Below are 26,490 nucleotides of genomic sequence, written 5' to 3' on the forward strand. Positions count from 1 at the left end.
GATGGGATGGGTGCCAGGTTGAAGTAGGGGAGCAGATCAGGGTCTAGGAAGATGCAGGGGATGATAGTATAGGTGGCAGGTTGAAGGAGGGGAGAAGATCGGGGTCTAGGAGGAGGCAGGGGCTGATGGGATAGGTGGCAGGGTGGAGGAGGGGAGCAGATCGGGGTCTAGGAGCAGTCAGGGGATGATGGGATAGGTGGCAGGGTGGAGGAGGGGAGCAGATCGGGGTCTAGGAGGACACGGGATGATGGGATAGGTGGCAGGGTGGAGGAGGGGAGCAGATCGGGGTCTAGGAGGACACGGGATGATGGGATAGGTGGCAGGGTGGAGGAGGGGAGCAGATCGGGATCTAGGAGGAGGCAGGGGATGTTGGGATAGGTGGCAGGTTGAAGGAGGGGAACAGATGGGGGTCTAGGGGGACGCAGGGGATGATGGGATAGGTGGCAGGGTGGAGGAGGGGAGCAGATCAAGGTCTAGGAGGAGGCAGGGGATGATGGGATAGGCGGCAGGGTGGAGGAGGGGAGCAGATCGGGGTCTAGGAGCAGTCAGGGGATGATGGGATAGGTGGCAGGTTGAAGGAGGGGAGCAGATCGTGGTCTAGGAGCAGTCAGGGGATGATGGGATAGGTGGCACGGTGAAGGAGGGGAGCAGATCGGGGTCTAGGAGGCAGAGGATGATGGGATAGGTCGCAGGGGGAGTCACTGGAGCCAGGATCGGACTGAAGGAGCAGTCAGGGGATGATGGGATGGGTGGTAGGATGGCAGAGAGGAGGAGATAGGGTGAAGAAGGAGGAGGGGGGTGAAGGAGCAGGACACAGGGGGCCAAGGGGAGCGACATCGGAGTGATCTTCCACACCAGACCAATTCAGAGTGAAAGCGAAGTAAGCTTGAATGAGAATTCTGTGAATTCCGTTTTTTTCTGGAATTCATCAAAATGAGGGGTCACTTTAGATTCACTGCGGAAGCCCCACGGAAGGAGCTCCCATAGAAAGGAATCGCGTCTGATAACACATTCACGTTATGATGTGAATACGCATCGTTGGAGCCGCATCACGTCGGAACTGAGCTGCAAGAGCTCTAAAAAATCTCCGTATGATAAACCTCTATGTTGTGACTATTTTAAATAACACAGTCCAGTGTTCTCCAAAGCAGCTGTCCCAGAAACACCTATCTTCCCAGAAAGTCCTTTGTTTAAAGAAGGTGGGAGCCAGTGCTGTCTCAGGTGAGAGCGAAGGTCCATCCGCAGCTCCTGCTCTCCTGGGCCAGCCTTGGACCTGACTTCCCTGAAACTGGAGCCATCAGCAGCTGGATCTCAATTGGGTTGCAAAGTCTGAGTATCTCCTTTCCGCGGTGCTTTGGCTGCAGGGTCATTTTCCATTTTTATCTTCAAATCTGTGAGGTATTCAGGCTCTCCATGGTATTTAGGGTGGGCATAGGGTGGCCCCATAGCCTCTGACAGATGCCCACCTCTGGGTTAAATGGTCTGCTGCCCTGAGCCAACAAGGCAATGTCACCAAGGCAAATGGGCTTCGCTTGATCGGGGCAGGCTTGGCTTTGGACAAAATAGCAGCCTCATTGCAGTGTGGCTTGGTCCCTTCTTCCTCTTGGTCAGATGCTGGCCAGAAGGTCTCAGAACATAAAGCTCACAACTTCTCAACAGCAGTGTTTTCTGACTGTGTAGCCACAACCCAGTGAAAGTGAAAGTTGGGAAATACCGTAAAGACAATGCATCCAAATGTCATAAATGGCTATCCATGGCCTTTGCTCACATCAGCCATGACTCACGAGGAAGTCGGGAGGGGAATTGGGAATCCACCTAAAACCTTGAACTGCCTTCCGTTTGTGTCACAAAAGTTTTGCATTGAAAAGTTCATGATGGCAAAGAGACCATGAACGTTGCCACCCAACTTTCAGTTTCACTCTGCTCTGGTTAGACAATGCTCCCTTGGTCTCTGCTGGGGTTTGGTTCCAGAACCCTCGATGGATACGAATATCCATGGATGCTCAAGTCCCATTACGCACAATGGGGTGGTAAAACAGTGTCCCTTGTATAAAATGGCAAGATCAAGGCTTGATTTTGGAAAAACTAAAATTTGATGGGGAGGGAGAGATTTTCAAGCTATAGATGGCTGAGTCTGTGGATGCAGAATGTCACGATCTATCATACAGAGTAGCCAAATCTCAGGTTTCAACTCTAGTTTCGTTCCTAACATTTCATTTCCCCCTTTTTGAATTTGCTTCCAAAATCTTTTGGCCTGAATGCATGACCACCAGAGATGGAAGCAGGTGCCTTTTTCCTTCTCACATTCCCAGCATTTGCCATTTCCAGCCACACACACACACACACACACACACACACACACATTCTACCGTTCTGGATTTTTTAAAAGTCACCTGGGAATAATACAGAGGAAATAAGGCGCCAGTCCCTGGCATGTTGTTGGGGAGGGAATGGCTGAGGAAACACTCACCCTTTGGCCATACACAGGTTTCCCCCCTGTTTTCCCAATGGGACAGGCAAGAAATGGACACAACTCTGGCAAAAAGGAAGAGATGTTTACTAGAAAGTTCAACTAAAACTACAAGATACCATTTGAAAATACATTGAATGAAGAACAGGTGACGTGCATAACAGAGATTCATAAGGTATGCTGACAACACATTTGAGACATGTATCAGTTCCTTAAGAATGGCTAGATAATCATTAAATTCAGAAAGCAGTAACAATATTATATATATATATATATATATATATATATATATATATATAAAAATGTGGTTTACAGAAGGGAGCAAGAGAGAGGGAAAACACAAAACAACGATGGATTTAATTCCATGTCAATATGGGGCCAAACACTGGCAACGTCCCTCCTGCAAAAGGGCAGCTCTTACAAAGATGGGAAATAGTTTGCAATCTAGTAAAATAAAAAGCTTTGAGACAGTTGCATAAACACATACCCTTTCACATTTTACAGATGAAAATGAGGAGCATGGTTATGAAGGCCAAAGTTATTAATGAGGAAGAACAGCTAGACTAAGGCTCTATACTGACTGACACTTTGGGCCAGCATGGGGGCAAGTTGGGCGTAGCATCCTCACGAAGCATGCCTGACTCTGCCCCCCCCCCCCCCGGGTGCCCTGATGCCACACTCCGCTCCAGACAGTGCATGGCTTTATGGTGCGCCTCTGGTGCTGCATCCACATGGCAGCAGCATGCAGTTGCCATGGCCCCAGTCCAGCTAGAAAAGGGGCAATCTGTTGAGCCCCTAAAGGAGGCTGTTTGCTTTTGCCTGAGCCTCTTGGGAAGGGCAAGATTCTGCTCCTCTCCTTTGCACTTTGAACTCAGTTTGCAGCAACTAGGGAGTGGAAGGAGTCCACCATTGCTGCCATTGTAGTTGGCACTTCTCTTTCTTGGCCCAGCCAAGAGCCTTGGCAGGCCCAGGAGTGGCTTCCAAGGGGCAGTAGTACCCCATCCCCACCAGTGGCTGCAATGGGTGGGCGGCAGAGGAGCCCTGGCCGGTGGAAGGGGGCAGCTGGGGTTGTCTTGGGATGGACAGTGAGCAACCACCCCAATGAGAGTTCATCCCCCCTTCTGAGGTGTCACTCAATGTGACCTGCACCCACCACACCCCACAATGACCCTCCTGCTTGTGCGCCCCCCCCCCCATCAATCATATTTGTGATGGTTGTGGGACAGAGATAAGGGCCTCTCCTGAGGATCTCAGGGCCCAGGCAGGCACATCACCTAAAGATGGTGATACTCCAGTGCACATGTTTTGCACACCCAGGAAAGAATGGAGGGAGACAGAAAGGGGGAGAAAATAGCCATAACAAAATTGGTCCGTGTTGACTGGGCCTTTGTCTGAATGGATGTCAACGTGATGGGCAAATGTAGGCTAACCTTCTTTGGAAGTGGTCCCCAAACTGTGCCCTTTAAGAGATTTTGGACTTCATCTCCCAGAAGCCTCAGCCATGTCAGCCAATAGTCTGGGATTCTGGGAGCTGAGGTCCAAAATCCCTTAAAGAGCAGAGTTTGGGGACCAGTGCTCTAAGGCCTGCCTGTATCCTGGAGGACAAATGCACAGACCCTTCTGTGGAATTGAAAGTGGCTAGTAGAAAACATGGTTGGGTTCTGAAAGCGGCTGGAGTCCTGACACCTGACGTTCTCTTTGGCAAAAAAGCCAAAGTGAATTCAATGCTACTTTACACATAAAACATGCTTCCCTTGTGAGTCCTCAACAAGCCTTTTTGCCCCCCTTGTTTTGATCAAAAGCAATGCTGGGAGCAGGTCTAAGGTCCCCCCGCTTTTCCACTGGAGGGGGGCTTGTGAGTGAGGGGGGTCCCAGAGCCATTCCTGGACAGGAGGACATTGTCCATCATCCCAACCAATCCAAGTCTTGGGCTTGAGTGACAGGCGCATGGGAAGCCCCCTTCGCCATTTGGGATGAACGCGTGGGACCATGACTTGGTGACTGTGGGGGCAACTGGGGCTTGTGACTGACACTGCTTTCTCCTAATAATCTGGGGCTGCTCTCTTGTTGAGACTTCCTTTCACGGATTTCAGTATTCCTATCCGCTCTGCATAGCCAGGCTGGCGTTCCTTCTCTTCCAAACTGATCAGGAGGTCGATGTAGTCTGGAGCAGTAATTCGGCTGGGTCTCAAGGCAGTTTCCTGCAACCTCTGAAGATGATAAGATAAGGTCTCAATGAGTTTCACTAAGCTGCCAAATGCTTGATTGGATTGAAGCCGAAGAGAGTCAGGCACCTTCTTCTCTGCTATTACCCTCCCATAAGAATCCACAAAGTATTTCTCCTTGACTTGGGCAATGCTTTGTTTTTCTGTTATGACATAGTAATCCCACTTGTAGTCTTCAAGGCAGTGGACTTCCCATGGACATTTACGAGGGCAGACAAGGCACTCTCCAGAGTCTTTGTCCATAATGCTATGCTTCCATCTCCCACTATTACTTGGATCCTGGCAAGGATAGAAGCAAGTGCATTCACACTGCTGGCAGTTGACGGCTCTGTGCCTCTGATCAGAAATCTCCTTCCTCTCTACCATAAGGGTTTCCACTTCATATTCAAAATTCTTTTTGGCTTTCATGGCACCTGGATGATTTTCTAGGGCTCTCCTTATCTTCATTATATTTCCCAATTTTACAAGCATACTTTGGACCCGAGACTTCATGCATTGCAGAGTGGCCTCAATTTCCTTCCGCTCATGAAAAACTTGTCTTGTCAATGCCAAATTTTGTGATTTTAAACTATTTAAGACCTGGAAAAACCTATCCATTTTCTTCTCTCCCATCTCCCAGACCTTTCGAGTTAAAGGATAGCTGTCCTCATCCTCTGGAACATTACTGGCAAAGAGAGCAGAGTTATTGAATGTGAAATGGAGAGGGACTCCCCTGACGTCTCTGGCGCAAGGCACAGCGCTCGCGTCAATGGACTGGAGCACAGGAGGCGTCCGTCCGTCTGCAAAGGTGATCAGGAACAGAACGTTGTCTCTGATGTCCTTTCCAAAGATAGAGAGTGCTGTACTGAAAATATACTCCTGGGATTGTGTCAGACGGGCCTGAGAGGCTTGGACTACAAGACAAATGGCATCCAAGTGATCAATACCCCCTGGGAGACTGAAGAGGGACCGGATCTCCTCCATTAGCATCTTGTCATGGTTTACACCTCTTGTGTCCCCAAAACCTGGAGTGTCTATTAAGGTCAAAGAAAAAGGGACTTGCAATCCCTGTGTCCAGTTGACTTCATAGAGACTCAGTCGGTCAGTCTGGCTGTGCGCTTGGCTCCCCTTGGCACCATCATGGACTAGACTGAATCGGAAATCGTCTTCCCATCGGACGCCAAAGATGTGGTTCGCCATCCGGTTGATCAAGGTGCTCTTCCCTGCCCCGGTTTCTCCCAGAAACATAACCACTTTGTGAGTAAACTGGGGATTAGGTTGTCTCCCAAATCTGTACTTCACACAACTTTCACTGCCACTGTAAGCTGGCTTTTCCAATGGAAGGGCATATAGGGAAGGCTGCCCTTTTCTTATTATCTCACTTCTCCCACGGAGACAGCTAGCAAGACTGTCTGACTCTCCTTTGGGGTTTGAAATTGACGTAGTCCCATCATCTGAGAAGGGATTAGATGCTGGGGTCAGAGGACTTGCAACAGTCTTCATTTCCCTTCTTGGACTTTCTATGCCTGAGTGTTGTCCCTCATTATTCTTCATAGGCGTTTTTGTGTTTATGCAATCTGTATTTTCCTCCCCTGCCCTAATGTCTTGACTCTCTAGAAAAGATGCTGGTGCTCCTCCATGGGTTTCTTTGGTGCTTCTGGGAGAGATGGCAGTAAGGGTCCTCCTCACAGCCCTGGAAACATCACTGCTCTCGCTGGTCCCTAGTTTGCTTACAGCGGCATAGCGGAATTCGTACTCAGTGTCTGGGCATAGGCCCATGACTGTGACTGTTCCTTCTTTTCCACTGTGAACCCAGTGGCGTTGCCAGTCCTCTTGCCCCATAGTCCTCCATTCCACCTGGTAGTGGGAGATGGCATCTTTCCCACTCAGTGCTGGAGTTAATCTCAGCCTTACTCTGTCATGGGAGATTTCTTCTATCTTTGGAAGTTGAGGTTTGGATGGAGGCTCAAAGTTGGTCTTTACCAAGACTCCGTTTTCATACAGGTAAATAGAGGCACCTGGGTTGCTCTCATCCTGGATGGAGGCCACCAGGAACTGGGTCTTCTCACTTGACCGGTTGGCATGGGCAAAAGCCGAGAAGGACCTGGCCACTTCTTTTGCCCGTCTGATGACCGCTTGGTCCTGGTACCATTTTGTAGGGCTTTGGGTCATCTCCCTTTGGGATGTTTCTGGTTGCTCCCCAGAAGACAGAAAGGCTCTCAGCTCAGAGAAATAGGGCTCCTCTTTGTTTAATGATGTGAACATCAGGACTATCACAAAGTCAGTGTTTGGCTCATAGATCTTTTCCAACAATTCCTTCTGATAAGAAATGGCCTTTATCTCCTTTAAACTTGCCAGGACAGAATTCACAAAACTAACCTCTTGCTCCTTTTCATCCAGAAACTGGGCGAGTCTTTGAGTGCCAAAAGGGGACTGTTTTTTCCGCTTCAAGACCTCCTCCAGGTCCTTCTCCTCTTTCTTTCTTTCACGAACGAGGGGCACCATTTCTGCCAGCTTTTTTTGGAAGTCCCATTTGTGTTGCTCACATAGATCTCTAAATTGATGGAGTTTCTTCCTGATTTCAGGGAAAGCCGTGGCTGCAGGAGTGTTCAAGAGGTCATTGCACCGCGCCTCTGTTTCAAACAGGCCCTCCATTTCATCCACAATCTCAGAATTCAAGGTGTCTCTAATCTCATGGATAAAGTTTGAACATTGCACTTTGAGCTCCAGGTTTCTTAATGGATACAGAGAGATTTTAATGGGAGCATTATTCTCTTCACTGTCTCCCAGACGCCGTTTGATGGTTTTGGAAGGTGCTTTGTCTTGCTCTGGACATGCTAGATTTTGAACATCAGTTCCTCTTGCGTTCTTATGGACCTTTTCAGAAGCAGGTACCTCTTGACCACAGTCCCAGATGGCCTGGTCCCCATACCACACGCCAGTAACCACATGGGTGGCTGCACATTTTCCTGTTTTGGGGTAAGACAGATGTTCAGATTCCACATCATTTAGATCCAGCTTCTCCAACCTTTCCATGGCCAAGCACCTGTAGGTGAGGATGCCCGGGTGCCTGAACGCCTTGGTGCTGAGCAGGTATTTGGCACATCCGTCCACTTCGAACAAGCCACAGAGGAGGCTGGTCAGCAGGGAAGGTCCGATCCCCAGTGCAGCCGCTCTCTTCCTAATGGTGTCCGAAGGAATTTGCTCCCGTATGATGGTGGCTTGTTTGATTTGCTCTGTACGCGCAGCACACATCTTTGAGTCTATCAGTGAATGTTCTGTAGGATGGAAAATAAATATGTGGTTAATGCAGAGATATGGTATGTCCTTTTAGTCCTTAATGCGAAATAAACCAGAAGAAATACAGACAGCTTACTGAACAAAGAGGAGCACAATAGGGTGCTAAGATGTCATTAAGCATTATGCTTTACATCCAACCCTAGTTGCTCACAGCTTTTCATTCAAACATGGGAGAGAAGATTTTCATGTCTGGAAATTGGGACAGAAGTCTTGGCTATATCTAACATTTCATAGAATCATAGAATCGTAGAGTTGGAAGAGACCACAAGGGCCATCCAGTCCAACCCCCTTCTGCCATGTAGTAACTCTCAATCAAAGCATCCCTGACAGATGGCCATCCAGCCTCTGTTTAAAGGTTTCCAAAGAAGGAGACTCCATTCTTACAGTCATGAAGCAACTGCAGCAACTGAGCCACCAAAAGCTATATGACATATAAAGACCCCAACAAAGAGCAAGCACTCTTTCCAAACTATGCACATCCCTCTTGTTCTATGGCCACCTGTCAGGAGGGCTTGGATGGTGTCTTCCTACACAGCGGAAGGGGATGGGATGGCCCTTCCGACTCTAGGATTCTAGGAGTCTGTGGTTTTAATTCTGCCGTCAATGTAACACTAGAGATTTTCACATGGGCAAAAGTGAGGGAAGCTTAGTGCGATACTCCTATCACTATCACACAATTGCACAAAGATTATCAGACTACATTGTGCGGTGTCGTGATAATCATGTTATTATCCCATGAGTAAAGAGGAAATCTCACGTTGCTTTTGGGACTTTCCTGTGAATAAAAAGTGATGCTAGAATTCCTCTTTACTCAAGGGATGATGATGCAGTTATCGCAGCATCGCACAATGTCATCTGATAACCTTCGTGCAATTGCGCAAAAATGATGGGAGCATCCCAGTATGTTCCCCTCACTTTTGCCTGTGTGAAAATCTCCACTGTTTTAACTCCAGCTTTTGTATATATTTAAATTTTATGTGTGTTAACTGTAATTTTCGGCTTTTTTGTAAGCTGCCTAGAGTCCTAAGGGGTTATTCAGTTGGGATTTTTTTTTAGTGTGGCTACACAAAGAATCTCACTCTTGCATTCCAGTTTTGTTGTTCACACCTTTCTGTGATGTGGATGTATTCAAAACATATTCAAGGCATGCAGAGTTTTATCCTGGGTCTATCCACATTGGTTTGAATAATTAACAATGCAAATCTATTAAGAAAACTTGGGGGGAAACCTTAAGATGGATTATTTTAGGTTAATTTGTTTGTTTGTTTGTTTGTTTGTTTGTTTGTTTTGCAACCCCCCACCACCCCGAACCTAATTGGGTGCATTCCAATTGCACATGAACAGCAAAGATTCAACCCATATTCTACCAGAAGCATTTTCATCTGAATAATTCCTAAGTAACCTGCTATTCTGATAGAAATATGGGATGTGAATAAAGGGATGGATGGATTGGGTTGAAATGGAAAAAAAGAGATCTAGTTGGCACCATCACTCTATGTATAGCCACCCTCCTGATCTCTACTGAAGAGGTGAAACCTCATTAGACCTGACTTTGCTCAGTGTGATGGCACAGGAGCCTTACCCAAGAGGAGAGCATCCTTGTAGCAGTTGTATAACATCCCCAGGCAGAAAGGGCGGCCCAAGGCGGGCATCTCCATCACATCCTCTGGACCGGCCATTCTTCCGATTCAGCCACAAGTGCTTTCCTTGTAACCTCTTGTCTAAAGGAAAGACAGTCCTGTCACTAGGGATGCCAGTTCAGGATCATCTCAGGCTCCAAGGCGTTCAGGAGAAAACCTCAGACCCAGGGAGACTCCCTGATGATTCAGTATCAACCATAGTTGTTTGCTGCATGTCATTCAAACATGGACATACACACATACGCATGCACAGATACACAGGGCCGGCTCTAGGTATTTGGCCACCCTAGGTGAGAAATATTTTGGCACCCCCCCCCAGTAACCCCTCAAAGTGTAGGACAAAATGTAGGACATTCAAGAAACATGGAGGACACGACCAACTAAAAGCCAAAGCCATTAATAAAAACACAGTATAAATTCCTGTTTCTCAGTCGTGCTCAAAATGGAGGACACTTTGACATGCCTATCAGCACAGCTCCAAGACCCAAATTCACAACTCCTAGTTCATTGGGGACAGAAAAAGAGAGAGAAAAGCAACAGCGCATGCAAGGAAGCCTTGGAGCATTCTGCTCATTGGAGCATTCTCTGAGACTAGGGTTCAAATCCTGGCTGAGCCATGCAAACCCACAGGGCGACCTTGGTCAAGAAGGCACACTCTCTCAGCCTCAGAGGATGGCAAGGGCAAACCCCTCTGAAGAAATCTTGCCAAGAAAACCCCAGGATGAGGTCTCCATAAGTTGGAAATGACTTGGAGGCACACAAGAGCAACAACCACAACGTGAGAAGGCAGCCAAGGCCCAAAGTGCACAGCAGAAAGAATCCAGTTTGAGACTGCTTTAACTGTCCTGGCTCAGTGCTGGGGAATTCTGGGAACTGTAGTTCTTCTGTGAGACACTGAGCCTTCTCTGTCAGAGAGTCCTGGTGCCACAATAAACTACAAATCCCAGAACTCCCTAGTACTGAGGGCAGCTAAAGCAGTCTCAAACTGGATTGTTTCTGCAGTGTGTTGTGTACTATAGGAGGCTGCTAGGACTCAGTGTATCTATACATATATACATACATACATTGTATGTGTATACACACACACACACACACACACAGAGTATATCTATATGCATGTGTATGTGTGTGTGTGTACTTCTTAGCCTTCTTAGGTGCAAAACACACTGCAGAAACAATCCACTTGGAGACCACTTTAACGGCCCTGGTTCATATAAAGAAAGGAACAATAACAACAACCTTGAGGTGAAACTCAAGGCCTCTACCCAGATCCCCCCCCGGGGGTGGCGGACCTGTTAGGATGGTCCACCCTCGAAGGCTGATGGAACCCGAGAGGTTCCAAGAAGCCTTAGAGGGGCTCACGGTTGGAAATGACGGCGACTCTGTTGATGCCCTTACCGGTATTTGGAATACCGGTCTTTCTAGGGCTATACACAGGATCGCTCCCAAGCGCCCTCTCAGGCCCGCTTCCAAACGCAAGCCCTGGTACACGGAAGATCTCCGGGCAAGGAAGCGAGCTCTGCGACGGCTAGAGTACCGTTGGCGGAAACACCTTCGCTTAGACGACAAGACTCTCCTAGACCAATTGTTAAAGGACTATGGAGAGGCAATACGAGCAACAAAGAATTCGTTCTATGGTGCTCGTATTGCGTCCGCTGAGTCGCGTCCGGCAGAGTTGTTCAGGGTGGTTAGGGAGCTAACTCAGCTCCCTCCCGCCCTGAACCAGATCCTTGAACCTTCTAAGGCCTGCTGTGACTTGTTTAATGACTTTTTTGCGGATAAAACTTCTCGTATAAGCGAAAGTCTGAACGCCGACATTAGTGCAGAACCTAGGGTAGAAGTGTCCAGAGCCTCCGTGGATAATGTTAAACTGGATCACTTTGAGTTGGTGAGTACCGAGGATGTGGACAAGATCCTCGGAAGTGTTCGGAAAACAACTTGCTCTCTTGATCCCTGTCCCTCGTGGTTAGCGGCCCAGGGGGGACCGGCGGTAACATCACTGTTACGCCGGATAATTAATTCATCTTTGAGGGATGGGCTATTTCCATCGGATCTAAAATTGGCCATAGTAAAACCGATCCTAAAAAAGCCCTCCCTCGACCCCCTGGTACATAATAATTACCGGCCTGTTTCGCTGCTACCATTTTTGGGAAAGGTGATCGAGAGGGCAATTGCAATCCAGCTTCAGGGGGTCTTGGAGGAAACGGATTATCTAGACCCATTTCAAACTGGCTTCCGGGCGGGTTACGGGGTTGAGACGGCCATGGTCGCCTTGGTCGATGATCTCCGTCTGGGCATTGACAGGGGAAGCGTGTCCCTGTTGGTGCTCTTGGACATCTCAGCGGCTTTCGATACCATAGACCATGGTATCCTTCTGGGGCGCCTGGCAGAGGTGGGAGTCGGGGGCACTGCGCTCCGGTGGTTCCGCTCCTACCTCTCCGGGAGGTCCCAGATGGTGCAGCTGGGAGACGTGTGCTCCGACGAGAGGCCCCTTAAAACCGGGGTCCCTCAAGGGGCCATTCTGTCTCCCATGCTATTCAACATTTACATGAAACCGCTGGGAGAGATCATCCGGAGACATGGGGCGCGGGGTTATCAGTACGCTGATGACACCCAGATAGTCTTCTGTATGTCTCCGACTGATGCAGTGACCGAGGATGGCGTCTCTCCTCTCGTGGCCTGTCTGGAGTCAGTAATGGGCTGGATGAGGGAAAACCGACTCAAGCTGAATCCAGAGAAAACGGAGGTACTAGTGATAGGTTCTCCTGGTCCAGGAATGGCGGTGGTTCCACCTGTCCTGAACGGGGTCACGCTCCCTGTGAAGGACTGCGTGCGCAGTCTGGGGGTGCTTCTTGACTCGTCACTTCACCTGACTGCTCAGGTGAATGCGACGGTCAAGAACACCTGTCACCAGCTTCGGCTGATTCGCCAGCTGCGCCCATACCTGGCCCAGAGGGACCTAGAAACTGTCGTACATGCTCTGGTAACTTCGAGATTGGATTTCTGCAACGTACTCTACATGGGGCAACCCTTATACCAAACTCAGAAGCTGCAAATGGTGCAGAACATGGCAGTCCGGCTGGTCACTGGCGCTCCCAGGACCAGCCATATAACACCGGTTCTAAAAGACCTCCATTGGCTGCCCATTCGCTTCCGAGCTCAATATAAGGTGTTGGTAATCACCTATAAAGCCCTAAATGGCTTGGGCCCAGGATACCTAAAGGACCGCCTCTCCCCGTACATTCCGCCTCGCACCCTCAGAACGTCTGGGCAGCAGCTACTGAAGGTGCCTGGGGCTAGGTTGGCCTCCACTTCTCGGAGGACGTTCTCCATAGCTGCCCCAGCCCTTTGGAATGCGCTGCCCACAGAGCTCCGCTCGTCTACTACCCTGGCCCAATTTAGGAAGGACCTCAAAACCTTCCTGTTCCAACAGGCATTCCCCGAATAAATATCCTGTGGGCCTCCCTCCTCTTTCGTGGCCAAGAGGATGGGCTATGGGGCTTTTTATTGTTAGTTTGTTTTTTATGTGTATTTTATTTGAGTGTGTATTTTGATTTGTCTGTATTTTAACATGTTGTAAGCCGCCCTGATCGAAGGAAGGGCGGCATATAAATAAAAATTTTATTATTTATTTAACAACCGCAAAAATAGCGTTGAGAACAACAAACAATCATCCCCAGAATTGTCGTTCCTGGGAAGTGCAGTTTCTTGCCGCCCCAGAGCTCCCTCTGACAGAGAAGGCCCAGTCTCTAGTCCCAGAACTACAGTTCCCAGGATTCCCCGGCCTTGAGCCAGGGCAGTGAAAGGGGGTCTCAACTTGGTCCTGGACTTTCTCCCTTTGGGAACTGCTGCTGCTGCTGCTGCTGGAGGGATTCAGGCTGGGATGGAGGAGGAGGAGGGCCCTCCTGGCCTGCCAGCAGCCACGACTGACTGACTGACTGACTGCCCTTCTCCTCGGCTGGGCTCCCGACCAAGGCTCCCTGGGCTGCAGGGAGGGACTAGGCAGGCGCCCTTTGGCCCGGGCCCCTGCCTCCCAGCCATGGCCGAAGGAGGAGGAGGAGGAGGAGGAGGAGGAGGAGGAGGAGGAGGAGGAGGCGGCTCTTTCTTGTTGTTGTTTTGGGGTGCCTCCAAGCCCTTTCCCACTCCCAGCCCCTCTCCTCCTCGCTCCTCTTGGGGGAAGGGGTCAGGACTTCTGGGACTTCTCCCAGGCTCTCTCTGGCCTCCTTGCCATGCTGCCCCCCCCCCTAAATTTTGTGCCCTAGGCAGCTGCCTAGGTCGCCTTTATGGACAAGCCGGCCATGCAGATACAACATATTAGGAGACCACAAGTTGAACATGAGTCAACGCAGCAGCTAACAAGGCCAATGCAATTCTAGGCTGCATCAATAGAAGAACAGTGTCTAGATCAAGAGAAGTAATGGTACCACTGTATTCTGCTCTGGTCAGGCACCACCTGGAAGATTGTGTCCAGTTCTGGGCACCACAATTCAAAAAGGACATTGAGAAACTGGAGCCATATGTCCAAAGGAGGATGACCAAAATGGTGAAGGGCCTGGAAACCATGAGGCCCTACAAGGAGAGACTTAGGCAGCTGGGGATGTTTAGCCTGGAGAAGAGAAGGTTAAGAGGTGATATGAGAGCTCTCTTTGAATATTTGAAGGGATGTCATATTGAGGAGGGAGCAAGCTTGTTTTCTGCTGCTCCAGAGAACAGGACCCAGAGCAATGGATGCAAGCTACAGGAAAAGAGATTCCACCTCAACATTAGGAGGAACTTCCTGACAGTAAGGGCTGTTCAGCAGTGGAATATATTTGTTCAGAGAGTGGCGGATGTCTTTAAACAGAGGTTGGATGGCCATCTGTTGAGAGTGCTTTGACTCTGAATTCCTGCACGGCAGAATGGGGCTGGCAGGGATGACCCTCGGGGCCTCTTCCATCTCTGATTCTGTGATACACACCTTCTCTTTCAAGGGAACTGTAACTGTACCTAGGATGGTCTGCACATCTACATCTCAGACATGGACCTCCCTCTTGTTTGGATTTAGGTTCACTTTATGGACCCTCAGGAGAATGGTGGAGCCTCCTTCTCCGGAGGCAGTTTTTAAAGAGAGGCTAGATGGCCATCTGTCACAAGGAGAGCTTGGATGGTGTCTTCCTGCATGGCTGAAGGGGGCTGGACTGGATGGCCCTTGGGGTCCCTTCCAGCTCTATGGTTCTATGCTTCATCTGTGGAATCTCCTCTAGTTAACTCTGAATCTGCCCTTTGATGGGTTTTCTATTTAATCCATTTCAGTGTCTGGGAATGCTTTTCTCCTTCCTTTAAAGCGGAGGGAGAGGCCTGGCAAAGGAAAACACAAAGCTACCTGTCAGCAAAAGGAGCAGGAAAGTATGGGAAGCGGGAGAGAAGGGCCAGGATGAGGGAGATAGCAACCCAAAGAAGCTGGGTGAAAATTAGGCAGAGGAGCCTGAGAAGGCCTCTTTTTTATGTCTATAGGGGAAAGGCTTAGTGCCTCCTAAACTGAACGGCCGGTTCCTTGTGCCCAGCCCTGAGGTCTCCAGGCCAAAACCTGAGACGGAGGGACAGTTAACCTTTAGTGGCATCATTAAGCAGGATGCATTAAGTACCAGCCACAGTTGCCCACAGCTTGCCATTCAAACACACAGAGACACAAATCATGAGCACTCATTGGAAAAGAAGGTGAAGGGAAGTCGAAAAAGAAGCTTGCATGCAAGATGGATGGACTATTAAGGCAGTCACTGTGGGTTTTATGGGGCTGCAGGAATTTAGCAGGGCATGGGAGGGCAGAGGGGGGTCTCGGAGGTGTCTCATCCACAGGAGTTGCCATGAGTCCAGATCATCTTGAAGGCAGTTAACAACAACAACAACAACAACTGCCTGGAGATGACCCCTCAAAATGGGAGGCTCAGGGCCAGACTGTGAGATCTGGCAACCTTCCTTTCCAGCCATTGCAGACTCTGCTTCTTGTCCCTGAACAGCAGCAGCCAAGAGAGTGTCACTACTCTCTAAGGTGGCAGCATGGGCCAAAGACCTCCAGCCCCAAAGCAAGCAGCCTGACCCTGACCCTAAGCCTTTACCTGGCTTCTCCAGGAGGGTCCCAGGCGGTGTCTCTGCCTCTTCAGGGTTTCTCCAGAAAGAGCCTTGCCCTTTATATATGCTCCTAGTCCTGGGAAGAAGGTGAAAAACAAGGGCGGATCCTCCAAGCCCCTTCTCCCACCCTTGAAGGAGAAGTGGTCTTATGCCGGGAAATGCACCCAAAGGAAAGTGAAAGGAACCGCTCCGAGAAACTATAAAAAGGACAAATGTTCTCACTGAAGAAGAAGAAGAAGAAGAAGGACCCATTTGCAGGACTCTGGCCATCGCCTGCGCAGGCAGCATGGGGCTCTCCTGAGAAGACAAAGGGATCCGCAAGGAAGTTGCCAAGAAAAAGGTAACTGAAATCTCCCTCTCCCTCCCTCCCTCTCCCTCTCTCTCTCTCTCTCTCTCTCTCTCTCCCTCCCTCCCTCCCTCCCTCCCTCTCTCTCCCCCTCTCTCTCTCTCTCTCTCTCTCCCTCCCTCCCTCCCTCTCTCTCTGTCCCTCCCTCCCTCCCTCTCTCTCTCTCTCTCTCTCTCTCCCTCCCTCCCTCCCTCTCTCTCCCCCCCTCTCTCTCTCTCTCTCTCTCTCCCTCCCTCCCTCCCTCCCTCCCTCTCTCTCTCTCTCCCTCCCTCCCTCCCTCCCTCTCTCTCTCTCCCTCCCTCCCTCCCTCCCTCCCTCTCTCCCTCCCTCCCTCTCTCTCTCTCTCTCTCCCTCCCTCCCTCCCTCCCTCCCTCCCTCTCTCTCTCTCTCTCTCCCTCCCTCCCTCCCTCCCTCCCTCCCTCTCTCTCTCTCTCTCTCCCTCCCTCCCTCCCTCCCTCCCTCCCTCTCTCTCTCTCTCTCTCCCTCCCTCCCTCCCTCCCTCCCTCTCTCTCTCTCTCTCTCCCTCCCTCCCTCCCTCCCTCCCTCCCTCCCTCTCTCTCTCTCTCTCTCTCTCTGTCACAAATTAGATTGTTTTAAATTGTACCGAAGTTGAAGCAGCAAATATTTATTGAGAAGAGCTGGATTCTCTGGAGCAGCAGACAGGGCTCTCCTATCACCTCTTAGCCTTCTCTTCTCCAGGCTAAACATCCCCAGCAGTTCCCTAAGTCTCTCCTCATTGGGCTTCATGGTTTCCAGGCCCTTCACCATTTTAGTCACTCTCCTTTGGACACATGGCTCCAGTTTCTCCATGTCCTTTTTGAATTTTGGTGCCCAGAACTGGACACAGGATTATTCCAGGTGAGACCTGACCGGAGCAGAATAGAGTGGCACTAGTACTTCCCTTGACCTAGACACTATACTTCTATTGATGCAGCCTAAAATTGCATTGGCCTTTTTAGCTGCTGCATCACACTGTTTAACTTGTGGACTACTGAGACTCCTAGATCCCTTTCACACAAATAAGTCTCCTTAAACCTGGTGTCTGGGAACCATGAACCCTATGAGGAATGACTTAAGGAGCTGGAGATGTTTAGCCTGGAGAAGAAAAGGTTAAGAAGTGACATGACAGCCCTCTTTAAGTATTTGAAGGGATGTCAGATTGAGGAGGGAGCAAGCTCCAGAGAATAGGACACAATGGAGCAATGGATGGACGCTACAGGAAAAGAGATTCCAGCTCAACATTAGGAGGACAGTAAGAGCTCTTTGACAGTGGAACACATTCCTTCCTCAGAGATTTTGGTGGAGTCTCCTTCCTTGGAGGTCTTTAAGCAGAGCCTTGATGGCCATGTCTTAGGGCTGCTTTGATTGTGATTTCCTGCATGGCAGAATGGGGTTGGACTGGATGGCCTTTGGGAGTCTCTTCCAAATCTATGACTGTATGATTCCATGAGGACCATTCCAGTAGATCATCTATTGTCTCTCCCTCAGGGCCCAAGGTTCTTGTTTCTGGTCAGGGGACAAGCATTGCATGCCATGGTCCATCGTAAAAAATAGCAGGCTTATTTCCTTGGCCGTGAGCCATATAGCAGCACTGAACAATCCTAAGGAAAAGCAAAGTGCTGAAAGGTCTGGAAACCACCAAGCCCTCTGAAGAGTGGCTCAGGGAGCTGGGTGTGTTTAGCCCGGAGAAGAGAAGGTTAAGATATGAGAGTCTTGTTTAAATATTTGAAAGGATGTCAGATTGAGGATGGAGCGAGCTTGTTTTCTGCTGCTCCAGAGAACAAGACCAGGAGCAATGGATTAAAGCTACAGAAAAAGAGATTCCACTTAAATGTTAAGGAGAATTTCCTGATGGTAAGATCTGTTGAACGGTGGAAGATGCTGCCTTAGAGTGTAGTGGAGTCTCCTTCTTTGGGAGTGTTTAAACAGGGGCTGGATGGCCATCTGTCACAGAGGATGCTTTGACGGAGAGTTCCTGCATGGCAGAATGAGGTTGGACTGGAGGGCCCTTCTTGGAGTCCCTTCCAACTCCATGATTCTATGATTCTAAGAATAAGGTTGGATTGGGGTCTCTTCCAACTCTATGATTCTGTGAAGACCATTCTGGTAGATCATCTTTCTCTCCTTCCATTCTCAAAGTTCTCATTTCTGGTCAGGAGAGAAGCATTGCCTGCCAAGTTTATTTGCTTGGCCATGAGCCATATAGCAACACGCAACAATCCTAAGGAAAAACAAAATGGGGAAAGGTCCTGGAAACCACCAAGTCCTCTGAGGAGTGGTTCAGGGAGCTGGGCGTGTTTAGCCTGGAGAAGAGAAGGTCAAGGGGTGATATGATAAGGAGACATTACTGAGGAGGGAGCAAGCTTGTTTTCTGCTGCTCCAGAGAATAGGACACAGAGCAATTGATGCAAGCTGCAGGAAAAGAGATTCCAGCTCAACATTAGGAAGAACTTCCTGAGAGTAAGGGCTGTTTGACAGTGGAACAAACTCCTTCCTCAGAGATTGTGGTGGAGTCTCCTTCTTTGGAGGTCTTTAAGCAGAGGCTGGATGGCCATCTGTCAGCAATGCATTGGTTGAGAGTTCCTGCATGGCAGAAGGGGGTTGGACTGGATGGCCCTTGTGGTCTCTTCCAACTCTATGACTCTATGATAGCCCTGTTTAAGTACTTGATGGAGAGCCATAATTGAGGATGGAGCAAGCTTGGTTTCTGCTGCTCCAGAGAATAGGAAACACCACAGGGCTAGAAAAGTTAAAAGAAGAGTTTCCACGTAAACATTAGGAAGAACTTCCTGATGGTAAGAACTGTTTGACAATGGAAATACATGGCCACCTGAGAGAATGGTGGAGTCTCCTTCTTTGGAGGATTTTAAGTAGAGGCTGGATGCCCATCTCTCACATCTGGATGGCCAGAGGTCCATTCGCCAGACCTTTAGCAACTCTCGGGTCCCAGTCAGGGAGGATCTGAGACATTTTATCTCCAAAATGGTGGGCTATTTTTTCATAGTGGACTTTAAGCTGAATGGCGCAAATTCTACTTTGGACCGATGGCGTCACTAAAGAGGTGATGGGTTGCGGAGCGCACCAGGTGACACCACTTTGCTCAAACACCTGTTTTTTGGCAGAAACATTGTGGCATTGGCCTGTATCTCTTTAAACTGCTTTAAAAGACGGCGGGAGTGAGGTGGACCTCAGCGGGAGAAGAAAGGAGGGGCCCAGAAATTTCAAAATTAAAATTAAAATTTCAAATTTGTAAAAAATTCTTTAAAAACATTACATACATCTTCACGATGTATATGTCAATACATTTAGGCTTGTATTGTACTGTAATTTGAAGGCATATATATTTTTAATTTTGCTAGTTGTTTATGTCACAAGTGTTAGCTTTGCATTCAGTGGTATATGGGAATTATGATCCACGAGTAACATTAGTGCAAAAATAAAACGTGACTATGGATTCTGGATGGTGTGAAATGGGAGGAGGAGGTCAGTGAGGGGGGTGACACCATGAGTGACCGCACCGGGTGACCCCAGCCCTAGGGACACCATTGCTTTGGACCAGGTTGTGACACATTCTTCACCACACTAAACAGCCTATTGCCCCACATCAGGCCTTCAGATAGACTTTAGTCTGTTACCAATCTGAGGGGTTTTTTTTGCCAGTGTCATGTGGAAGCCATTACCGTGGCATTCAGATTTCCCAATGTGATCCCATCTGAGAACGAGTCAGTTTTCACCCACAAAACTTAAGCTTCCTTCGTACTTCTTGGGGGAAAGGCGAAGGACATGTAAAGATAAGCAGAACAATGACGACTCTGACTACTTCCTACAGGTAGAGGACAAAGCAGCGGAGCGCAGGGCCATGGCCGGGTCAAGGCATACGATGGAGACGCTGGCTCTGGGCCGCCCCTTTGAGCTCGGGAAGCTCTACGACGCTTGCAAGGAGGCCCTCCTCCCAGGTAACCTTCCCACAAGGATTAGGATGGAATATATACTCCCAGGTTTCAACTCAAGATTATTATTTTTTTACTACAAGCCTGGCAACTCCAGAATCCAACTCATTTGCAGTAATAAGACTAAGCCACATCTGCCTGGCCCACATTTGTTTCCTGTGCATGTTCATCTTGCCAGAGAGGCAGTGTGGCATAGTGGTATGACAGCCTCCATTTGGTCCTCTTGGCTTCCAGGGAGATTTCTGCCTTGGTTTCTTCAAGAGTGTTTATCACACAGAGCTTTTTGGAGATTTTGCAGCTCAGATCCGACATGAGTGCAGGGCAAATAATGTCGATTCACATCGTAACGTGAATGTGTTATCAGACACAATTCCTTTCTATGGGCACTCCTTCCATGGGGCTTCTGCAGTGAATCCAAAGTGACCCCTCATTTTGGTGAAATTGGGAAAAAAGTGAATCCACAGAATTCGTATTCAAGCTCACTTCGCTTTCACTCCGAATTGGTCTGGTGTGGAAGATCACTCCGATGTCGCTCCCCTTGGCCCCCTGCGTCCTGCTCCTTCATCCCCCTCCTCCTCCTTCATGCCATCTCGTCCTCTCTGCCACCCTGCGACCTATCCCATCATCCCCTGACTGCTCCTTGAGCCCAATCCTGGCTCCAGTGACCCTCTACGACCAATGAAGGATGACAGCTAAGGAGGGGGCAGGGAAGGAGGACAGCATTCAGACCCCCACTGAGCATGTGCAAGGGTCACAATTCGAATTGTTGAATCCGCATGGTATGCATTGGTGTGGTAATACAATGTGCACTCACTCCGCTTTGCGAGAATCTGCACCATGTGCCTTGCCTTGGATTCGATTCCCCCTCAGTTCGGAAGGGCAACCAGGTGTGATAAAACATTCACGTTACGATGTGAATTTGCATAGCTGAACCAGGAGTCACCCCGGATCTGAGCTGCAAAAAGCCCTATGTGATAAACCTCAAGGACCCATTGGTTTGTCTTTTTGGCCATCCAGGTTATCCTCAGCACTCTTCTCCAGCACTGCATCTCAAATAAATTGGTTTTATTCCTATCATCTTTCTTAACCGTCAGCTCTCACATCCATCCATGATAATTGGGAAAACAATGGCTTGTATGATTCTAACTTTTGTGCTCAGTTGTATATCTTTGCACTTTAGCATCTTGCCTAGTTCGTTCATTAATGCTTTTTCTACACATGTCATTTTTTCAGGTGCTCTTTTACAGGATGCAAACTCAGTGGAAACCAATGCTGTTACGCCACTCCTTGTGACTGAACATTGTGTCATTGAATCGGACACCATTGACAGTAAACTGTCTGCGCTGAAGGTCCCAGAATCCCTGAAGGCCAGCCTACTTTGTGGCTTAGTGGAGCCCAAGGGAGCCGCAGGATTCTGGAAAGACAGCAAGCGGTCCAGTCGCCTGGCATGCATCGCTCTCCATTACTCAGCCACAACCAAGACCAAGCAAGTGCAAATGTCAGACTTCTCCTATCCGAGCGAACACAACCTACAGACAGCCACCCATGTGGTCAGTGGCATGGAATATGGGGCTGAGGTTTTCTTTGTCTTCGATCAAGAGGTCTCTTCTTCAGAGCAGGTAGAAGAAGTACAGCAAAGCCTCCGGCCCCTGATCGAAAGAGTCCCAGGATCATGTCTTTCAGAAGGAAGCAAAGGGATTCCCAGCTTGGCTGGCAAAGAAAAGGCCAGGGCTGAGAAGATCACCTGCAGGATTTATGGCGACGTGGTTCAGAAAGACCACCCCGTGACTTTCCAAGAAGCAGTGGAGATTTACTCAATGCTCCCCAGACTGCTTTTGGAGAAGGCTGTGCCTGTGAGGATCATCTACATCCCCTCAACCAGCTGAACACCGGCCCTTTCCATGAAATCAGCTCAGAACTCATTGGGGAAATCCAGAATATCTTCCAGTGGCTGATGGAGGAAGACAGGCGATGCAGCGATCTGGCCCAAAACCCTGCAGCCACGACTTTCCCCGCAACGAAGAGGATGCTCCAGCTCTTCCAGGCTCTGGTCCAGCAGTTCAGAGACAACTTTCAGAAACGGCTGTCAAGAACCGTGCCGCTAATTCGGAGGAGAGAGGAAGAGGAAGACGCTCTGGCAGACCTTTTGAGCAGCAAACAGCAGTCCCTGTTCAGCCGCAAGCAACTCAATGCCTTTTTGGACAGAAGGGAAGAGGAGATGATGTTTGTGAATTCATATCTGGAGGCCCTGCAAGGTGTGGAAATTGTCTCCACGAAAAAGGAACTGGACCGAATCCTCACCAATCCCATCTTGAAGAGAGTCATTGCATTTGTCTTCACCTCTTTGCAGGATAAGGATCCATATCTTTCAGAGCTGGAACACTCTCTGGCGATTAAGAAAGATCACAGATCCGCAGCCTTTGCCACTGAGGGATCAAGTCCAAAGCCATGGTTTGAGCGTCCAGAGGTGACCGCCAAGGCACGTGAACAGGCCAGGGCCTTCTTACGGCTGACCAGGTTATGCCCCAAGGACACTAAGTGCATTGTTAGTGCTCTTCCGGATGAGGACCATCCTGGGGTTTCCATCTATCTCTATGAAGAGGGGAAGCTGGTCAACGCCAACCTTGAGCCCCCTTCCAAGCCTTCCCCTCTTGTGGTTGGCGACATCAGCCAGAATGCCATCCAACTCACCTTTAACCCCGCTACCTTTGGCAAGGCCGAAATCTCTGGCTTCCAGGTGGAGAGGAGGATCGTAGGGCAGGAGGCCTGGGTGGCTGTGGAAACCAAGGAGAGGCAGGAGACCTTTGGAGTAACAGGGCTTCAGCCAGACACAGAGTACCACTTCCGCTATGCCTCTTTGAGCAAAGTAGGAGTCAGCGAGAGCAGCGACGTCAGCAAAGTCGTGAAGACCCTTCCCATCAATTCCCCTGGCAGATCGGAGGATGCCATCGCTAAATGCCCGTCCGATCACTCTGCTGCCCAGAGACCCACTCTTGCCAAACTGGACAGCTGTAGGAAGAAAGGACCCCCAACTTTATCCAAACCTGCAGCTATTTCAGTTCCAGAGAAAGAAAGGATAGCAGTGAAAATGATCCAACAAAGCACAGTGTTAGAAAAACAGGACTCAGTGTCTGTGTATCGCCTCCCCTTAAAACCGTCTGCCTCTTCTTCTCCAGGTTTTAAAAAGTACAGACTCGGGAGCAATGACCCCCAGTTCCCCCACAAAGTGATCATGATGCTGGGAGCAACAGGGGCCGGGAAAACCACTCTGATCAATGGGATGATCAACTTCATCCTGGGAGTGGAGCTGAAGGACAGCTTCTGGTTCAAGCTCATTCAAGAAGTGTCCAACCGAAGCCAAGCCCATAGCCAGACGTCGGAGGTGACTGCCTACGAGATCAACTACCAGCAAGGCCTCCAGATCCCATATACCTTGACTATTGTTGACACGCCAGGATTTAATGACTCCCGCGGAATAGAGCATGACAAACAGATCACTGAGCAGATCCGGCATTTTTTTTCCACTCCGGAAGGAATTGACCACATCGACGGTGTGTGCTTTGTGGTCCAGGCGCCTTTAGCCCGCTTGACCCCAAGCCAGAAGTACGTCTTCGACTCGGTGCTCTCCATTTTTGGGAAGGACATAAAAGCCAACATACAGATCTTGGCCACTTTTGCAGACGGACAGACTCCTCCTGTCCTGGAGGCCATTTTGGAGAGCGAGGTGCCATGTGCCAAAGATGACAACGGTTCCCCCGTTCACTTCAAGTTCAACAATTCGGCTTGGTTCCCCAGCCAGTCCTCAGCTAGCGAGGGCAGCTCTGAACTGAACGAATTGTACTGGAAAATAGGGATTGTGAGCATGAAGAAGTATTTTGAGGCTTTGCAAAGCCTAGAAGCCAGAAGCTTGATGCTGACCAAAGAAGTGCTCCGAGAAAGAAAAAGACTGGAAACGACGGTGGAAGGGTTGCAGCCGCAAATCAAATTCGGTCTGACGACTCTGGAAGCGCTTCGGAAGACCAAGCAATTTCTGGAGCAACACAAAGACGAGATGGAAGCCAACAAGGACTTTGAGTTTGAGACTGAAAAAACAATCCCATTCCAGATCAAGGTCAAGAAGGAATTTCTAACTAACTGCCAGACCTGTCACTTCACCTGCCACTATCCCTGCATGATCGCTAATGATCAGCAGAAGTACCTTTGCGCCGCAATAGATGCCAAGCGAGAAAAATGCACCGTTTGCCCCGGGAAATGCGTCTGGAATGTGCATTTCAACCAGAAGTACAGATGGGAGTACAAAACCATAAAGGAGAAGCAAACCTATGCCCAAATCAAGGCAAAGTACGAGAAAGCCTCTAAAGAAGTGATGACCATGGAAAAAGTCTTTGAGCACCTCCAAAAGGAATATGCGCAAGTGGAAAAAAGGATGCTCAAACAGATTGAAGACTCCACTCGCTGTATTGACCGCTTGCAGGAAATCGCCCTGAAGCCCAACCCGATGGCCACCCCAGACCACATTGACTTGCTCATCGAAGCGGAAAAACAGGAGGCCAAGCCGGGCTTTCAAGACCGCATCAAGGCCCTGGAGCAGGCGAGAGAGATGGCTGTCACCGTGAGCAAGATTGCAAGGGACGAACCTCTGCTTCTGCCGAAGGGGAACACTCAGGAGCCATAAAACTGGGGAACAAGTTGCATTCTGTTAAGGCACACATAGATATGACACCCAAGGAGGCCAGATTAAAGGCTCCTTATCCCATCTCCATAATCCCCAACAATTCCACCCCTGTGTTACCTAAATTGCTTCAAATTAATTTTTAGAGGGGAATTAACTAATTAGCTCAATTGGAGTGCCAGGGTAACATCTTATTTCGGCTCTTTCAGCCTTTTGCTGCCAGGTCTAAAAAACCCAGATTCTAGAATGAAAGATTAAAGACTTTATCAGATTATCTTTTTACCTGGCAGCAGTCTAATGGGATGCAGCCAGGACGCGGCATGGAGACAGGGATTAGCGCATTGTAAATTGCCGCCGATTCATACAAGAGCCAACAAGTTAAAGGTTGGCTAAACGGAACAAGGAGTAGAGTGGTGGGAAGTATGGCACAGTACACATCGCCCCTTTCCCCTCCGGATTGGGGGCAGGGCAGCCTCACTGGCAGCCCTACAGCCCCAAGCTGCAGTTTTTCTGGACCACTTCTCTATGGCACAGAAAATGGGTACCCTTGGGGCTTCATGTCCCCGGACACACTGGGAGCCAGAGCCATGGGAGAAAGGGGCCGCCCGGCCCTTTGTCCCTGGCATCGTTCCCGCAGCTGCGGGAACGATGTGCGTGGCGAAAAGGAGCTCTGTTTTGGAGCTCCTTCCCGCACCGCAGCCAGGCCACTGTAAGTGGCCTAGGGCAGGGCGGAGATATCATGCACACCGCACTGTTTGGACTTGGTGCGTGTGTGTGATGTCATCATGGCGCCCCATCATGTGGATGGGAGGCCGCCATGATTATGCCGCCACCATGTACTATGGTTGTGGGGCATGCAGTTGCTCTGTCCCCGCGCAACCCTAGTACGTGGCCAGGCCAGCACAAAGCACCAGTCTATACTGCGCCTATATGTCCCCAATGCAGATGCTAGATTAGAGGGAAAACTGCAGAGAACATGGACTCAGAGTGGTAGTGATGCTGAGGAGTCTAGGTACAATTATGGCTTCTGACTTTGCCCAAGGCTGAGGACAAAGAGCAAACAGCTCTCCTTTATACATTTTCATCTTTCATTTGGAACGTTTGGGTGGAAGTTTGCATGGGGACGGAAGAGCAAACAGCCTTGTGCCATAAAGTGAAGCCATACTAAAGAAGTGGCTGATTCATAGGGCAACTGAGTGGAATGGGTTGGCAGGTTTTATTTCTGATAGCCTAGAAGTTTCCTGATTTGTTTCTGTATTGGATTTGTAATTGAGTTTGTATTATTACAGAGCTATGTAGTATACCTGTTCTATCTCTCTAACTCTTCAAGTTCTAATGACTTTTTCATAATAACTTGACACTGAATATTTGGAATATTCCTCTTGGATTGAATACATACACACTGTTCAGTGAAATGTATAAGAGTCTGTTCCTTGCATTAGTCTCTTCTTAGGGCAGCAAGAGAGCAGGTGAGATGCAACACAAGGAAGTGGATTTGTTTGGATTGTAAATTGCAGCTCAGATTTCCATCTGGGCCATGTACTTTATTTTGGGTGGAGGGCAATGCCAGTATAACAGCTGCCCCTCATGTAATGCGTCTTCAGCCTGGGAGGGGGAAAACACACAAGCAAGAGATGCAAAGGCAACAAAAAATTATTTACACACTTCAAGCTATTGTATCATATCCAAAGTCCCTGAGGGTGAGTTATGACACCAGCCAACAACCTGACACACTTTTATGTTGTGGGTTTTGTTCCATTTGGGGAAATGCAAGAAGATGCTCTTTACTAGATCAGACCA

General features: G+C 49.2%; 1 protein-coding gene and 1 pseudogene across 3 annotated transcripts; one reads left to right on the plus strand and one right to left on the minus strand.

The window, feature by feature from the left end:
* Positions 1 to 2,541: 2,541 nt before the first annotated feature.
* Positions 2,542 to 16,042, minus strand: LOC149310199 (uncharacterized). 2 transcript variants are annotated; one of them, XM_089533903.1, is made up of 3 exons: positions 15,945 to 16,042; positions 9,557 to 9,695; positions 2,542 to 7,952 (listed from the first exon to the last, which is right to left on the minus strand). In XM_089533903.1, exons 2-3 carry the CDS (start codon positions 9,651 to 9,653, stop codon positions 4,513 to 4,515), a joined length of 3,537 nt encoding a protein of 1,178 aa, XP_089390029.1. In that variant the 5' UTR covers positions 9,654 to 9,695; positions 15,945 to 16,042; the 3' UTR covers positions 2,542 to 4,512. The 2 variants fall into 2 exon arrangements, with proteins under 2 accessions (XP_089390029.1, XP_089390028.1); XM_089533902.1 differs by lacking the exon at positions 15,945 to 16,042 and adding an exon at positions 15,710 to 15,747.
* LOC149310200 (uncharacterized) lies at positions 15,975 to 26,112 on the plus strand (annotated as a pseudogene). Its single transcript, XR_016281987.1, has 3 exons — positions 15,975 to 16,062; positions 19,898 to 20,024; positions 21,252 to 26,112. The product of XR_016281987.1 is annotated as an uncharacterized LOC149310200 (transcript).
* The last annotated feature ends 378 nt before the right edge of the window (positions 26,113 to 26,490 follow it).

Source organism: Sceloporus occidentalis, unplaced genomic scaffold (genome assembly GCF_023333645.1).
Source record: "Sceloporus occidentalis isolate IW3139 unplaced genomic scaffold, rSceOcc1.0.p SCAF_7, whole genome shotgun sequence".
Taxonomy (NCBI): Eukaryota; Metazoa; Chordata; class Lepidosauria; order Squamata; family Phrynosomatidae; genus Sceloporus; species Sceloporus occidentalis.

What these genes read in the sequence shown, in the direction of transcription:
- LOC149310199 (XM_089533903.1), bottom strand. Translation starts at nt 9,653, where the DNA reads ATGGCCGGTCCAGAGGATGTGATGGAGATGCCCGCCTTGGGCCGCCCT. An exon ending in CAAGGATGCTCTCCTCTTGG is followed by an intron (nt 7,953 to 9,556) that starts GTAAGGCTCCTG and finishes TCCATCCTACAG; the next exon opens with AACATTCACTGATAGACTCA.